Consider the following 17,630-nt stretch of genomic DNA (forward strand, 5'->3'; position numbering starts at 1 on the left):
AAAAGGAAGGTGAGTTTAGTCAACCACAGACAATAAGCACAGGGGGGGAGGGGGGTTAATGCTAATCCATCACGGCGCCAGTCACTGTTTCTACTCTGAACGCACCATAAAGAAGCAGGACGAGCCGAGCCCAGCATTAGTGATTCCCCCCAGGGAACGCCAAACGAACCCAGAATGACTGATGTAACCTGAGAGAGGTTAATGGAGTGTAGAATGACTGATGCTTTCCACTGGTGGGGGAACAAGCTAGCAAAGATTAGCCTCTTAGCACCATCAACCAAGACTAATGAGCAATTTAGCATTAGCACTACATTTAAATAAGTAAAAAAAACTGCATGGACAGAGCTGACCATTAAGGAAGTCATGTTTTCACCAGCGTATTTATTTATTTGTTTGCAGGAAAATGGATTCAGACATTATTTTAACCAAACAGACTTTAGGCCAGGGGTCTGCAACCTGCGGCTCTGGAGCCTCTTTTGACTCTTTAGCAATGGCTCCATATAGCTTTTTAAAAAATATTGAAATAAAGAGTCTATAAATGATTAATGACATTGACACCAAATAAAAATCACGATATAACAAATTGTTAACCTAAAAATAAAACATGTTGTGCAATAAGTCGGCCAACTTCTTACTTCACCTACATTCCTGCACCTGTGGTTAAATCCCTGGTAGGATAAATAAATAAACCAACAAAAACACTATTAGGGAAGAAAATGGAGACTTTAATTGTGTGAGGACAGATTCATTTAACCACCAATGTGCCGTGACTGCGTCTAAAGGAATTTAGCAATTAGCATGTGTTGACTGACATGATCATGTGTTAGTAAAATCAAGTTACTTTTTGTAGCCCAAGTACATTAACCCAAAAAATGTAAACAATAATCTTCTTAATATAACATTGTGTTCATGAGATGCGTAAGAATTTGAAGATGCAAGATACCGTTGTGTTATTATTTCTTGATGTTCATTTATTTTATTTTAAACAGTTTTTAAGTTTCCGTTTACATGATCGAAATAAACAATCAAATTAAATTAAATCAACAATTATTCTATATAATATTAACCGCATAGTATTTAATACAGTGTATTGTCTTCATTGAGAAGTTGCTTTTTTTTTGCCAACAGAAAAACTGATTCTGGATCAGTTTTTCAAATTAATATCTTGGTTCGTAATGACCGATCTTTATTAAATGTGACTCAGTTATGTCGGGTTGGTTCCTAAATTACTTAAATTTAATTTATATCAGATCAGATTGTGCATTTCATTGCGATTTTTTCATCAAAAGGACGACATTTGACAATTCATGGAGTTTTGCACTCTGAGTTCTCTTGTTTTATGTTGTTTTGTATATTTTTTGTAGTCATTTTGTGTCTTTTTGCTCTCCTTTTGTGTGTTTTTCTGTATTTTTGTGTATTTCACTTATTGTTTTATATCTTGTAATGTTTTTTTGTTTGTTTTTTGCTTTTGTTTTGTGTACTTTTTTTATATATATTTTGTAATCATGTTGTGTCTTTTTGTTATCCTTTTGTGTGTTTTTCTGTATTTTTGTGTATTTCCCTCATTGTTTTATATCCTGTATCGTTTTTTGTTGGTTTTTTGCTGTTGTTTTGTGTATTTTTCATATATACAGTATTTCATAATATTTTTGTGTCTTTTTGTTATCCTTTTGTGTGTTTTTCTGTATTTTTGTGTATTTCCCTCATTGTTTTATATCCTGTATTGTTTTTTTAATCTTGTTTTGAGTATTTTTTGTATATTTTTGTGTTTTTTTTTTCACTTATTGTTTAGTTCTGATTCTGGATCAGTTTAAAAAAATTTAAAAAAAAATCCCTCTCTCTCATTATTGGCAAAATTATAATAATTCCATATCTCAGTTTGTAATTGACCGTTCTTTATGAAATTTGATGCAGTTATGTCAAATTGGCTTCTCAGTTATTCCAATGAGTTTCATCCAGATGGGATCACGATTGCACATTCTCTGATGATATTTGTAAAGAATGTTTGTGTCATAGATTTGGAGCTACTGTATGGTTATTAATGGAGACCAGGATCAAAGATGAGTCAGAAATACCTGTAAACAATCTCAACATCCCTCAGTGGAGATTTGCAGAAAGAGATTGAACGATGCAAGTGGAGCAATAAACAGCATTAAATCTAAGAAGGGCTTAAATTGAGACGCCACATGTTTGTTGAAGCGTGATTGAAAAGGGAGAGGAATCAGAAACTGTTCTAATGCATTAGTCGCTCGCCCGCCCTCCCTCCCTCTCTTCCTCTCCGTGCACAGCTGGGGTAAAACTCCACAGCTGGTAAGCTCTGCGTTGTCTCTGTGAGTGGGTCAGAGCTGTGGGACGCCACAGAGCACGCAACCATCATCTGTAACCATCATCTGTAACCTCCACCGCTCAGCGAGGGCACGGAATGACACGAGGACCAGCACGCTTCACTGGCCATGCACCTCCTCTTTATTTTTTTTTATTTTCCTAAAATGTATTTATTTTTTATTATTATTTATTTTATTATTTATTTTATTTTTTTTATTATTATTATTTTTAAATATTTCCTCTTTTTTTAGTTTTTTACATTTGTATTTCAAATGCATTTATTTTTTATTATTATTTATTTATTCATATATTTATTTTTTTAATGCACCTCCTCTTTATTTATTTATTTTTAAATGTTTATTTTAAATCTTTTTTATTATTATTTATTTTGTTTTTTTATGCAGCTCCTCTTTATTTTTTATTTTTTAAATGTTTATTCTAAATGTATTCATTTATTTATTATTATTTATGTATTTATTTTTAATGCACCTCCTCTTTGGAAACAACATGAAACGCTTTCACGTATTTATTCATTTTAATCTGTCTGTTGACTACATTTCTTTGTTTATTCTTTGCACTGTTGTACTTGACCTTTTATATAAACAGTGTCTATCATAAATATTCTTCACCCTCTTGGATGATTTACCCTTTCATTGCTTTAATAAAAGTTGGAAATAACTGTTTAACGTAATAACAGAAACATGCTTCTAATATCTACACAAACTCAGTGATGTGGTCACAGCCAAATGTGCATTGACTAAATACTGTCTACCAGGGGGTGAATACATATGCAATTAATTTTGTTTAAATATTTTTGTTTATTTGATAAGCCTGTTTCTATTTTGACATTAAACAGTTATTTTCAATACATTTTTGCGTGAAAAACGGCTCCAAAAATTGTCCTTAATTTATATATTAAAGTAATAAAAAGGTAAATCATTCAAGTGGGTGAATACTTATGATAGTTGAAGTTTTATACATAAAAGCTGACGTTATGCTGTCATTATTATAACATGACACTTGGATAAGGTGTCATGAAGGCTGTCATTGAGTGTCGTTTGTTACCCTAACCCTTCATTACCCCTTTTTTATTTTATAATGGCCATTGTTTTATACATATACATATTGTATTCTTCATTTTTTATTAATTTCTACATCTTTTGCACTGTATATGAGAGCTGCTACTTTTTTAAAAGGATTCTGATTCTTATTGACAGCCTTCATGACACCTTATTCATGCTAACGACAAATAACGACAGCATAATGTCAGCCTTGTGTGGAAAACGTCAAGTAAAGTGTTACCTATACGTCTTTCATCTCTTCTTCAGAAGATATTTATGTGTTTTTATGTATTATTTATTAAGATTTTATTGTTATTCTATTTTTATGTGTCCTAACACCATTTCAAACTGCTATCTATCTATATATCGATATATCTATCTATCAGTGCTGGATATCGATATGAACCAAAACTCATATCTCAATATTTTTTTTTTTCAAAATGGTGATACTGTATACGATATAAATCTTGATATTTTTTACTTGATAAAGTCTGACCAGAAACACAACTCTGGGTTAAATTTCCTGGTGAAAACTGCCACACAGACCCATTTATTAACAAACAGCTGATCAATATGTGCCACTTTTTGGCTTTTTCTTCTCTAAGGGACAGCACGTGTGAGTGAGTTCTGTAGTGAAGTAATAGTAAAATCCCTGAAAGTAGCTGCTGTGAAACCGCTGCTAAAAAAGAGAACACTGGATGCCTCTATACTGGCTAACTATAGACCAATCAGAACCTTCCATTCATGGCCAAGATCATTGAGAAGGTGGTCTTCAACCAACTGAGTCAATTCTTAACATTCAACAAAATATTTGATAAATTTCAGTCAGGTTTTCGTTCTCATCACAGCACTGAAACTGCTCTTATCAAAGTGATCAATGACATAAGGTTGAACACTGATTCAGGAAAAGTATCTGTTCTCATTCTGTTGGATCTAAGTGCTGCATTTGACACTGTAGATCATATAATTTTGTTGCACAGATTGCAAACATGGTTTGGACTAAATGGAAAAGTAATGCAATGGTTTAAGTCATACTTGGAGGAGCGAAGCTATTTTGTAAGCATTGGAAACTTTGAATCTGACAGATTACCAATGTCCTGTGGGGTTCCTCAGGGATCTGTTCTTGGACCTCTTCTGTTTAACCTTTACATGCTTCCTTTAGGACAAATTTTACAGAACTGTAAGGTTTATTATCAGAGCTACGCAGATGACACACAACTATATCTATCACTGAACCCAGATGACTATGGTCACATTGAGGTGTTGTGTGACTGCTTAGAAAAAATAAACTGATGAACTTCCTTCAACTAAACCATGACAAGATGGAGGTGATTGTCTTTGGTAACAAGGAAAAGAGGACTATCAGCAAGTATCTGAGTCTGGATCTTTAAAAGCTAAAGACCAAGTCAAAAACCTTGGTGTTCTGATTGACTCAGATCTGACATTCAGCATCAGATCAAATCTATCACAAAAACATCTTCTACCACCTAAAGAACATCTCCAGAGTGAAAGGTTTAATGACTCAGAAAGATCAGGAGAAACTGGTCCATGCTTTTATCTCCAGCAGACTGGACTATTGTAATGGTCTTCATCAAACATCTACAGCTGGTTCAGAACGCTGCAGCTCAGGTCTGAACCAGAACAAAGAGGTCAGAACACATTAGTCCAGTTTTAAAGTCTTTACACTGGCTCCCAGTCAGCCTCAGAGGAGACTGTAAAGTTCCGCTGCTGGTTATAAATGTGTGAATGGGTTTGGTCCAGAATACATCAGTGAGATGTTAGTCAGGTATGAACCCAGCAGGTCTCTCAGATCTATGGACACAGATCAGATAGTGGAGCCCAGAGCTCACAGTAAACATGGTGATGCTGCTTTTAGTTGTTATGCTGCAAAGAAGTGGAACAAACTGCAGCAGAGCTGAAGTCAGCATCACATGTGAACATTTTTAAATCAAAGATAAAGGAACTTTTTTTCTCTACTGCGTAAGATTGAGAGAGAGATTAATGGTCATGTTGATGATGTAATGTGTTTGTTGATGATTTTAAATGATTTTACTGATGATTTTAAATGTTCTTATTGATTTTAAACTGTTGAATGTTTTATCATGTAAAGCACATTGAGTTGCCTTGTGTATGAAATACGCCTCGTGTGGCTGGTTTAGGGTTAGGTCTGGGTTAGAACGCACTCAGAAATCAGAAATCCATCTTACTGAGCTTTTTATGCTATCCTGAGAAGTAACAGTGGCGAGTATTTTAACACAGAAAATAAGCTATAAAATATATAAATCTCAGAAATATAGAAGCACACTGTTTGACTGTGCTCTAAGAATAATATTAAATACTTGTGTGTTGTTATTTTTCTATCTAGCATTTAATAAACTTAAATTAAATGACTGGAAAATCAACACACTACAGCTCAGATATATAAATATATATACATATATACATAAATATATAGAGTTAGCATCAGCATCAATGTTTATCATTAAAAAAACATCAGTCAAGTGTGTATAAATTTAGTAAAAATCCCAGCATCGATGTCTAGATCCAACTTAGAAAGAGTTAAATACTGTTGATAGTGTGTGAAAAATACTCAAACTCATTTTAAAACTTCAAACAAAAGCCAGAAGCAGACGATCCAAATCCAGCTGATTGAACTCCAAACAAACAATAACTCTCCGTTCTTCCAGCAGCTCCGTTTCGCCCCACATACCTTGCAGAGTTTCTGGTATCGCGGTGAGGAAATGGCCATCCTCTGGAGCCGGTGTAAGAAGACCACTACTTTCTGGAGGGAGGTCCGGACCATGGCCATCATCTTAAGACTGCTCCACGTCTGCAGCAGCCTGCTACCGGTCCGCATGCTAGCACTGCCCTACCTCGCTAATATCCCTCTCCCTCTCCCTCGCCCTCGCCAAAGCGTCCAGTCCCCCAGGCTAGCTGACGTGTAGCGAGAACACACACACACACACACAGAGATAGAGAGAGAAAGGATGAGAGCGAGGAGGCGGAGTCCACACACTTCTCTCAGCTCAGCATGCTCCAATGTTTCACTCCACACACACAACAAAGACTCAAAACTGTCATTGTCGTGCACACGTTCACAGGATGACACACTCTCTCCTCACCGTGGACACACGCACACACACACACACACACGTGAAACACGCAGCAGAAGCAGTGGAGCCGGTAGAGAATCAAATAAATGAGTAGTGACGGCAAAGGATGGAAAGAGTGAGTGACGGAAAGAAAAGAAACACAGAAAAACAAAGAAAGAGAGGAGGAGGAAAAGTAGCGACGAGCAGAGATGAACGGAGGCGAGGGAAGGTGTGAGATGACGGGACAAGTGGAGAGATGGATAAAAGGGACAAAGGATTAAATATAACTGATGTAAGGGAGAGCGAGAGAGCGTGCACACACACACACACACACACACACACACACACACACACACAGAGAGAGCAGAAGTACTAAATGGATATTGGTTACTGGCTGTTTCAGGCATGAGGCTTCCTGGAACTATTGATCCTATTTATGTTCTGCTGCACCGTCTGAACTCCAACGCACAGGAATAATGTTTTTATCTGTTACAGACCTACATGAGGATAAAAACCAGACATAGATCAGTTTGTACAGAACGTACCGTGTGTGTGAGCTCTAATAATACCAACACACACACAAAGAACCATTCGGTCCAGCAACAAATGAGACCTCATGCTGCGTCCCTAATAACTTGATTTTCTGACTTCCTACTTGAAAAGTGACTTAGAACGCAACGTAAAGTTGCAGGTCTGACTTGGTAAAGTTGGAGGGGAAAAAGTCTAATATTATAGCGGTCAGCCATGTTGGAGATATATTGCATTCTTGACTTTTGAACTCGGAAACGCAGAGGTCCGAGTTGCTTTGAACACAGCATTACGGGTTTCTCAGTTAGCTCGCTTCTTGATTGGCTACATTCGGTTCTGCGTCACAAATAGTGAGGTCATGAGTCGGGAGTTTTGGTCGAGAATAGTGAGTAAGCTTAATCGGTACGATTGTTGACCCGACAACAGGCGGGTTTGAAGAAGAGATGTTTTTTTCCGTTACTCCACACATGAGGATAAAAACCAGACATAGATCAGTTTGTACAGAACTTACCGTGTGTGTGAGCTCTAATAATACCAACACACACACACAGAACCATTCGGTCCAGCAACCAACTTCCTCAAAGACAGAAATCTTGTGTGATCAAACGTGATCTACTTCCTACTTTAAAAAGTGACTTGGAACACCACCTGAAGTCGGAGCTCCTAGTCCACATGTGTCAAACTCAAGGCCCAGGGGACCAAATCTGGCCCTTTAAAGCTCTCGAAAGTAAAAAATGACAAGACAAAACTAATTCAGTTGCAGATATCTCAGTACCTCCAAATACACAAATTCAATGAAACTGCACATTTTTTCCAGGGCTCACAGTTTTCTCATGACAATATATCACATGATGGCAGACATTTTTAACTTCAAATTGTTGTAAGTGCTTAAATTTTTTAATTTTCCTCAAATTATTCTACCAATTTAAATAAAAATTGGTCATAAAATCAAAGAAATTTCAGATCCTGCACGGACTGAAATCTGGTTGGTTGGTTGATTGACTTCTTGGTGGGTTGGTGGGTGGATGGATAGATGGATGGATAGTTGGATGGATGGATAGTTGGATGGATGGATAGTTGGATGGATGGTTGATTGATTGATAGATTGATTGGGTAGTTTCTTGGTTGGTAGGTTGGTTGGTAAGTGGGTGGGTGGATGGATGGATGGATGGATGGATGGTTGATTGCTTGATTGATTGGTTAGTTTCTTAGTTGATTGATTGATTGATTGATTGATTGATTGATTGATTGATTGATTGATTGATTGATTGATTTAGGGGCAAAATCAGGACAAAAACAGCCTGTTTGTCATTATGTGTGTACCCTGCTTTACTTGGGTGGTTGGTTAGTTAGTTGGTTGGTTTCTTGGTTGATTGGTGTTGGTTGGTTGGTTGGTTGTAAAGCATCTTATTGAGCTTTGGATTTACATTAGCATTCTGTGTGAAAGAAATGGTCCACAATCCTGTTCAGAAACACTTCTTGTGATACTGGGTGAAATGGTTCTTCCATCCTGAGAGTAAAAAGCTTGGATATCTTTGTAACAATTCACTCAAGAATGTTTGAATGTTTTCAGAATCTTTCTGCTCAAACATTTACAATACTGTGGTCATTTCACAGAGAAAGAGGAATGTGTTCTCAATGGTAGCGTCACAATAAACGATTTACAGGAAACAAGGTCAGAGCTGACAAGGTGAACAACATGTTTGACATCAGAAGGAAATAAAAAATTCATTATTTCCTGTTTTTTGCCTTTGAAAGGCTGAAGTGAAGCTTTAGAATTTGTTCCATAAAGATGATACATTACACATCTCAGAGAGAAAGAAAGAGAAACATGATACCACACACACACACACACACACACACAAACACAATTACCAGCCAGAAGAGGTCAGTGCGATCAATGAGCTTCAATTAATGCGTACACACGCCCACATGGTGTCCACATGGTGTCCACATGGTGTCCACACGGTCTCTCCTTCCTGACATTTCTATTGGCTAAGCTAAGATAATAAGCCTTCGTCACACTCTATGAATTCAGCTCCTTACCTGGAGTTGGCGTCTGAGCTCGTTGGCGTGGGCGGAGTCCTCTGACGGCGTTTCCATCTGGGAGGCGTTGGCCAGGACGTTGACGGTGGTCTCGGCCTCCTGGAGCCATTTGAGGAAGGACTCCAGCTCTTTGAGGGAAACCTGGAGACCCTTCAGTTCACCGTCCAGGTGGGCGTGTCTGTCACTCGCCCTGAAAATCAGACAGAGTCAAGCACACAGCGGCGTCGCACACACGTCATGAAAAGTGTTCGATAGAAATTGTCGTAGGCACCTATTGTTGATGGCGTTCCAGGCCGCGTTGTGTTTCTCTGTGACCTCGTTGATCCTCCTCGTGTCGTCTGTGGAATATTCCTGCAGAAGCTGGTTGGATAAGTCGTTGAAGGCTGCGACCGTGGCTTGGTCTCGCCCCAGAGCTTGGAGAAACTCCTACGAACAGGCGAGAAAGTCCCATTTAAATCTGCTGGAGATGATATTTTACACAGTGTACGTCTCGTAAATCAATAAATCAAAGATCATTTGGTGGAGAGAAAAAAAACATGTAAAAAGTGGAAATTGCCATTTGAACGTCCACTGTTGTTTGAAAAGTTTCGTGCATTGCATTGTGGGAAGTGGAGTCCCGTAGACGGATGCATTGAAGTTGTTTTTCCTTCATTCTCACTGTGATTTCTTGTGTTTTTTTCCAGGACATTGAGTCGCTTGACATCATTTTTGTTCCAGTTTGTTCCCAGTATTCCCCGTAATATCATCTCACTCCAAAAGAAACTAAATTTACATGGATTTGGATCTTTCTGTGTAAACCCCAGTATAAACATCTGCCATCGTTTTGCTGCAACTTTCAATGAAAACACCAAAACTGGTGAGAGTTAATGAAAAAAGCATCGTGAGAATGAGGTAAAAACACTTCTATGCTTCCGTCTATGGGACTCTAAATCCCACAATGCAATGCAGGAAAGTTTTCGGACAATATCAGTAAAAGAGCGTCAATTTTAACCTTCAACATTTGTTTGTGAGTAAATAATCTTTGATTTATCAATCTTTGAGGCATACACTATGTTTTTATCTGTTAATTAAACATGATGTCAACCACTACATACTGTATGTATTAAGTTTTTATTGTGTTGGTAAAAAAGAGTCAGTTAAAATTGTTATTGGTGGCATTTTTCTAGTATTAATCAAGTGTTTATTAGCAGTTTAAATAAAACAAACACTATTACTAATATTAAGTTTATGAGGAAGATTATTCCAGTTTGTCTTGTATTTGTTTTCCAATATTTTTCAAAATTTGAGGCAAACTGCAAAGTTACAGAATATATTTTGAAAAGGATAAAAAACTACACAGAAATAAATGTCAGGTTTTCAATAAATAAAATTGACATATTACTGTTCCGTGACTATCCTGGTTAAATAAAGCTTAAAAAATAGAATTAAAACTATTCTATTAAATTTTAATAATGTGGTAGAGCTAATTATTGTTACACAGGATGATTCATCCACACTGACTGCTTGTGTATAAAACATTGCTGTATAATCATGAACTCAGTTGCCATCTAGTGTTTAGTTTCTGTATCATGTTAAAAAAAAAAACAGAAAATATAGAATATTGATGCACGTTAATGTGTGAGTGTTGAAAAGTTTCCTGATGAGAATTCAGAGATGTTTTTTTTTTAATTATTATTTTAATTATTACAGTATATATGTTCAGCCAACAGACACAGATGTTTTTCCCTGACCTTGCTGTCTTCCAGCTGTTTGGTGAGTGGATCTCTGGTTCTCTGGAGGAGGTGATGAAGGTGTTCGTCGTGGTGTCCAATCAGGGCTTTGATCTCCTTCCTTTGCTCCTCCCACTCGTTGCTCTGACCAATCATGTTGTCCAGCTGCTGGATGCGCGTCTCCACGCCGTACTGGGTGCTGTCCCACTGGCTGCGAACCTTCTCCACTGCAGAACGCACCCATGAATAAATGTGGCGTTTCAACAGGATTCATGAACTATAAAATGTTAGGAGACTTTTTTTACGTACATTTCTCAGTGATGGAGACGCGAACGTCAAGGTTGGACGTCTTGTTCTTAATGTTTTGTGCCAGTGTGAAAATGTCTTCCAGCTGAGGATGACGCTGCTCCAGGTCGCTCTTCGTCATCTATCAAAGATTTAATCACGACGTGAATACAATTCTACACTGTATAAAAAGACAACGGTAACGATATGTGACCTGGAGACGTCCTATGGTGGTCCTGATCTCCTTGGCGTCTCCCACGGTGACGATGTTTGACTTCAGCATCTGTGTGATGAGGAGGAGCCAGTCCCCCAGCTCCGTGGCCGTCTTGTTGAGGTCCGTAGGGGCCACGGTGTCTGTCGTGTGCACGCTTTCACTGACAAGACCAGACATGTGCACAGTGGAGGGGACGGAAGACACTGAAACACAGGAAGGGAGAAATAACAGATTATTTTATGACTTTCATATTGTAGTGCAGCAGATTGGTTAAAAAAAAAAATCATTCACTTTGCAATAAAAGCATGACATTTGGCACAGATCCTCTCTAAAGGGCACTATTTTGGAAAAATATGTTGGTCACTAAAAAATTCAATATGGCGGCCATTTTTTAAGATCACCATTGCTATTCAATGATTATTATAAAACCAAAAAATGCTTGAATCTGGTCAAACGAGGTGTCAGTGGAAAGGTGTGGTCCTCCCGAGGCCGCGGATGTTTGGTGTTTTCCTGCAACATTGGTAACCTCAGTGGAGTATGAGCAAAAAGGAGCAACTTTGATACTGCTTTCTCCCATTGACCAGTGTCCCCGGGGCACATACGGGGAAATGGGCCCCATTCATTTATTGGTATGTGTCAATGATTCCTGACCACCAACTGTCGCAATATTTGAGTCACAAATAAATGACAAAACAACTTTAATGGAAATTACCTAAAAAAGGGACCCCTAATCAAATTGTGCGAGGCATAATCGTAATCTACGTTGAATCATCTTTGAAACAACGTATCACACGACTATGTTCCCATAAAGACTTAAATTACGGGAATCGGGGGAGAGAGCCGCGGGCCCCCTACCCTATTTCATAGAGTATCCATAACAAACTGCATTCTGATCTAACGAGAACAAACAGAGCAGTAGTCATATGAAAAAGGGGCCCGGTCGTAATCTTTGAAATTGACTTTCTTTTTTTCATTTGGGGCCCCTTGGGGACCCCCTGGGCCCCAAATCAAAAATTATGCTCGAGCGTCGATGCGTGCACATCCATAGAATATAGCTACCAAATTTCATCCCGATCCGTTCACCAATAACGGAGGAGTAGTGATTTTAACTAGTGTACACAACAAGAAGAAGAAGAAGTGAGGGCGTTTGGTAGCCAGACATAAAAAGTGAAATTTGTGACAATAATCGGCTCTGAAAGGAGTCAGGAAAAAGCTTTAAGGTGAGATATTGTATGTGCACATACTGTATGTAAAGAATGTTAAAATGGAAATGATGCACAGGGACTTGAAAGACAGTAAAGTGTTTTTTAAAGCCTCTCAGAGGACAGCGGTGCCATGTTTGATGATGATAAATGAGACATTAGCCAGTTCTGTTGCTTCTGTCTTGTTTGTTATTTCATCATGTATCAGTAACTAAAGGATTCAGATTAAGTGTTAATTTACCACCCGAGTCTTTATTACCACTAATGTTTGTCCTCTTAATCATCCTTTAGCTTTGTTCCGTTCACGCTTTAATTACTGTACATTATTTAGTCACTCACAAACTGGTGAGTGTGTTTCTAAACTGTCGTACCGAGCTGCTGGTGTTGGACCAGTGGGTGCTGGTGTTGGACCAGTGGGTGCTGGTGTTGGACCAGTGGGTGCTGGTGTTGGACCAGTGGGTGCTGGTGTTGGACCAGTGGGTGCTGGACCAGTGTCCATGGAGAGACAGGAGGAGGGACAGATTCCCTCAATCTGACATCCAGAGCTTTCCACTCAGCAGCCAGTTCCTCTACCTTACCCTGAACACACACACACACACACACACACACACACACACACACACACACACACACACTTTTAAAATGTGTGCACACATCTGGACATTACTGTAGTATTTTATTCAATTATTGAAGTCTCAAATCAATTGAAAAAATTTTTTAAAAAAATGAATAATTGATGTTTGGAAATTTAAGAATGGATAAATAATCGTTAATAATAAAATCACGATTAATTGATTATCAATATATTTTTTTCACGCCTATACAGTAGCAGTTCTTTGCATAAAAATGCCTTATGCAGAATCTATTTAATGCAAAATGATGTGATGCACCATAAGATAATTATTTACATCCCAGTTGTTGTGTTTTTTTTCTGGGGGAAAAATAAACGCTGGTTCTTCTCTTAACCTTTTTTTTAATGTATTTATTTATTTAATTAATTAAATTTATTTTTTTTATTAATTTAATCATTCATTCGTTAACTTATTTATTTTATTTACTTTTTTATTCATTTAATTACTTCATTCATCTATATATTTATTTATGTAATTATTTTATTCATTCAATCATTTACTTATTTATTTTACTTCATTTTATTTTATTAATTGCATTCATTCATTTATGTATCTATCCATATATTTATTAATGTAATTATTTATTTTATTTTATTAATTCATTAATGCATTCATATATCTATCTATCTATATATTTATTTATGTCATTATTTATTTCATTCATTCATTCATTCATTTATTTATTTATTTATCTATCTATTTATGTAATTAATTAATTAATGTATGTATTTATTTATTTATTGCGGCTGATTTGTTGAATGTGTTGTTTTACGTCTGTTATTGATCTACACACAGGGACTGAAAATGAAGATTATCTCCATCAATAATCTTATAAATAAACATGTATATATGCTTGATGACATGCATTGTTCCTTTTAATAAATAAATAAATTAATTAATTAATTAATTCTGAATCAAAGGTTTGGGTGGGATAAAAAAACAGCATTAACGTTTGGAACCTTTTCATGAGGCGACAGCTGCTGTCGTCTCTGCAGCTCTATGGAATGAGCCAAAAGCTCCTCCAGGTCCATCTTTCTGTCCTTCATGGAGATCTCCAGAGCCTGAGAGAAGGAAATCAAACAGATTTACGTCACTATCATCAGCTTTTGACAGAAGATCAGTCAAAGTGACGTGTAGGAAAGCTGTGACCTGGGCCTGGTTGGGGTTCAGGCCTCTGGTGATGATGGTCTGGTGGGTGACGATGACCCAGTCCGTCAGCCTGTCGATCCGGTCCTGGAACTGGGCGTGGCTCTGAAGGTTGTTCTCCACCTCCCCGATTTTATCCAACAGGTCATGAGTCACCTGAGGAGAGGAAAGGGGGCGTGAACACGTGGAGAATGATGATGGACAGGTTTATTAGAGACAGCAGAGGAGGATGGAGGAGAGTTTTCATTTGCCCTCCACGTAAACACTCCATCACCTTCAGCCTTTATTCTGGATTTGACGCCATATACTGTTGTGAAAAAGAGTTCATTCTGCGACGCTACAGACAGATAATCAACATCTTTATCATATTGTGTATTTTTCTTCTGGTTTTGTGTGTTTCTGGAGTCGTTTTGCTCATTTTTTTCATGTCGTTTCATATATTTTTCTGTCATTTTGTGTTATTTTTGTTATTATAGTGTGTTTTAAGAGTATTTTTGTGTATTTTCATTGTCATTTTCAGTATTTTCCTTGTCATTTTGTATATTTTTCTGTCATTTTGAGTATTTTTTTCTCTCATTTTGTGCGTTTTTCTGTTTTTGTGGAGTCAGGTCTGTTTTTGTCATCATTTAATGAGTTTTTGAAGTGTATTTTCTGTATTCCCGTTGTCGTATGTGTATTTTGTGTTTTTTTGTTGTAATTTTGTGTTATTTTCTCTCAGTTCGTGCGTTTCTTTTTCTTTACTGTTGTTGTAGAGTCATTACCAGTAAGTGTGTTTTTGTCATCGTTTAGTGAGTTTCTTTGAGTCATTTTGTGTGTTTCTGTTGTCGTGTGTGTGTGTTCTGAGCGTAATTTTGTGTTTTTGTTGTCATTTTGGGTATTGTTCTGTCATTATGTGTATTTTTGTTGTCATTTCATATACATATTTGTCTCCCATTTTGTGTTTGTTGTTGCTTCCAGTTGTTATGGCGTCATTAGCTGTGTTTTTGTTGCCATCTTGTGTATTTTTTGGAGTCGTTTTGTGTATTTTCATTGTTTTTTTGTATATTTTTCTGTCATTTGTGTGGTTCTGTTGTCAAAATGTGTGTTTTTTTTGTCTATTTTCATTGTCAATTTGTATATTTCTCTGTCATTTTGTGTATTTTTTAGTCATCTGTGTGTTTTGCGAGTAATTTTGCATATTTCTGTTGTCATTTTGTATATATTTGTCTCATTTTTGGTCATTTTTTAATTTTTATGGCATCATTAGCTGTATTTTTGTGTCATTTTGTTGATTTTTTTTGTCGTTTTTTTATATTATTTTGTCATTTCATGGATTTCTGTTGCCATAATGTGTGTATCAGGACTAATATTGTGTATTTTTTGCATTTTTTGGGGTGTCCCCTGTCTGATGTATGACTGTCAGAACAAGCTGAGCTGTACAAAGTAGTTGTAAAGGTTATTTCCTAGTTGCACTATAATATAATATAATAATAACACCACAGTTAGTGCACGTTGGATTCCGACCTTGCTCCAGTTCAGGTTGATGGCTCTGAGTTTTCCCACGTGCTGCTCTCGGCTCTGTGGGCTCACACTGGGATTGGAGAGGATCTGAGGAGCGTGCTTGTTTAACCAACCCAGGCGTTCGTTCTGCACTTCCATTCCCTCAGCGAGGCCCTGCAGGGACACGTGCACAGGTCCTCAGAATCATCGCAGATCACGTAGACATAACAAAACATCAAGGGGGTGGGTACCTTTCACATTTGAACCGATGTGAATAGGTATACGGTACTCAACGGTAGGGATGCAACGATTCACTCAACTCCCGATACGATTCGATTCACGATACTGGGTTCACGATACGATTCTCTCACGATTTATTTTAAAAAATGGGACTGTAGAAAAATGATGATTGAAAAATATTCCTTTATTTTTTGGGGGAAAAAAACAATAAAAAACTATACTGTTTTCCTTTTATTTTTCATTGTCAAAAGAATCCCTTGATAAACTATTCAAAACAATGCAATTTAACTAAAATAAATCTTGAATTAAATAAATAAAGGAATAATACAAATGAAGAAGAAGCCTCTGAATTTAAATTCTGGTTCTATAGTAAACAATGCAAAACTGCATAATAGTTATTTTTCTTTTTAAAAGTGCAACTGAAAATGTATTTTGTGCCTTAACAATTGGACTTTAAAAATAAAAAACAGTCATTTTACTGTTTTTAGGTCAGATATTTGTTTGGACCAGCAGAGGGCGCTGGTAACCCAGTGGTCGGTTGGCATGCAGATATCTTGCAGTGAAGAAGAGATGCTATGCTAGCAGACAGAGCTAATAGAAAAACGTGACTTTTACAGATATTCACGTAATATTAGGGATATTCTTTCAGTGCTAAAGGGGTAAGGAATCATTTATGAACATGTTTAAAAGTAGAAGGCGGCCAGAAAGAAAGTATTAGCAGATTCCGCCCGCCGCCAACACTGAAAAAAAGTACTGCGATTCAATTTTCAGAGAATCGATGTGAATCGTGATACCTATGAATCCATTTTTAACTGTCTTACGATTAATCGTTACATCCCTACTCAACGGTACCAATTTTTGGTAAAGTAAAGTACCGTTTGGTACTTTACTTGGAACATTCCAATTTACCACATTTATTTCTCATATTAATAATATGAATAAAAATAAACTTTAGCGCGTGTGTGTGTGTGTGTCATGCTGGATTCCCCTCTACCTTCAGTTCTTGGAGGTTTCCGTCAGTGGCAGAAACCGGCAGTGATTCGACCGCGCTCTTCGCCTGCTCCAACCACTCCGCCAACTGGTCACGCCTCCTCACCAGATCCAACAGGGCCGGATCCACGCCGGCCAACCTGCATCAGCACACACACACACATGCACACGCACACACACGCGCACACACACACACACACACACACACACACACACACACACACACACACACACACACACACACACACACACACACACACACACACACACACACACACACACACACACACACACACACACACACACACACACACACGGACGTTGTTCTAACTACACACTCAGATAAGGACAGTGTTTATCAACCTTGGGGTCGTGAATTCAAATGGGGTCACCTGAAATGTCTAATAAATTATTTTAAAAATTATAGATTAAAATTACAATTTTTTTATCGTATTATTCTTTTTCAAATTAAAACACCACACATGATTGGTAAAAATAAAAACACAGCATAGAAATTAAATAATTAAATAATGAAAATAATGTTTTTGTAGTATTTAAAATAAAAAAAATATAATTAAAACACCACATTATCTCAAATGATGATATAAAAAAAGTATTTAAAAAAGTATAAAAATTTTATAATTAAATAATAAAAATATTAATTAATTATTTAATTTTTGT

The 17,630-nt window shown here is 37.1% G+C and overlaps 1 protein-coding gene across 5 annotated transcripts in view; it reads right to left on the reverse strand.

The window, feature by feature from the left end:
- Window positions 1–17,630, reverse strand: part of utrn (utrophin) — a 217,543-nt gene that overhangs the window by 122,873 nt on the left and 77,040 nt on the right. For 4 of the 5 annotated variants that reach the window (XM_028439117.1, XM_028439116.1, XM_028439118.1 and 1 more), the window contains 10 exons: window positions 16,954–17,089; window positions 15,744–15,893; window positions 14,244–14,396; window positions 14,054–14,155; window positions 12,834–13,041; window positions 11,261–11,463; window positions 11,071–11,188; window positions 10,783–10,988; window positions 9,324–9,478; window positions 9,053–9,242 (listed from right to left, as the gene is read on the reverse strand). In XM_028439117.1, the coding sequence (XP_028294918.1) occupies window positions 9,053–9,242; window positions 9,324–9,478; window positions 10,783–10,988; window positions 11,071–11,188; window positions 11,261–11,463; window positions 12,834–13,041; window positions 14,054–14,155; window positions 14,244–14,396; window positions 15,744–15,893; window positions 16,954–17,089 (1,621 nt within the window). Of the gene's footprint in view, window positions 1–6,096; window positions 6,360–9,052; window positions 9,243–9,323; window positions 9,479–10,782; window positions 10,989–11,070; window positions 11,189–11,260; window positions 11,464–12,833; window positions 13,042–14,053; window positions 14,156–14,243; window positions 14,397–15,743; window positions 15,894–16,953; window positions 17,090–17,630 lie in introns of those variants that run through there. The other variant, XM_028439119.1, reaches the window with a different exon arrangement.

This window comes from Gouania willdenowi, chromosome 24 (genome assembly GCF_900634775.1).
Source record: "Gouania willdenowi chromosome 24, fGouWil2.1, whole genome shotgun sequence".
NCBI lineage: Eukaryota > Metazoa > Chordata > Actinopteri > Blenniiformes > Gobiesocidae > Gouania > Gouania willdenowi.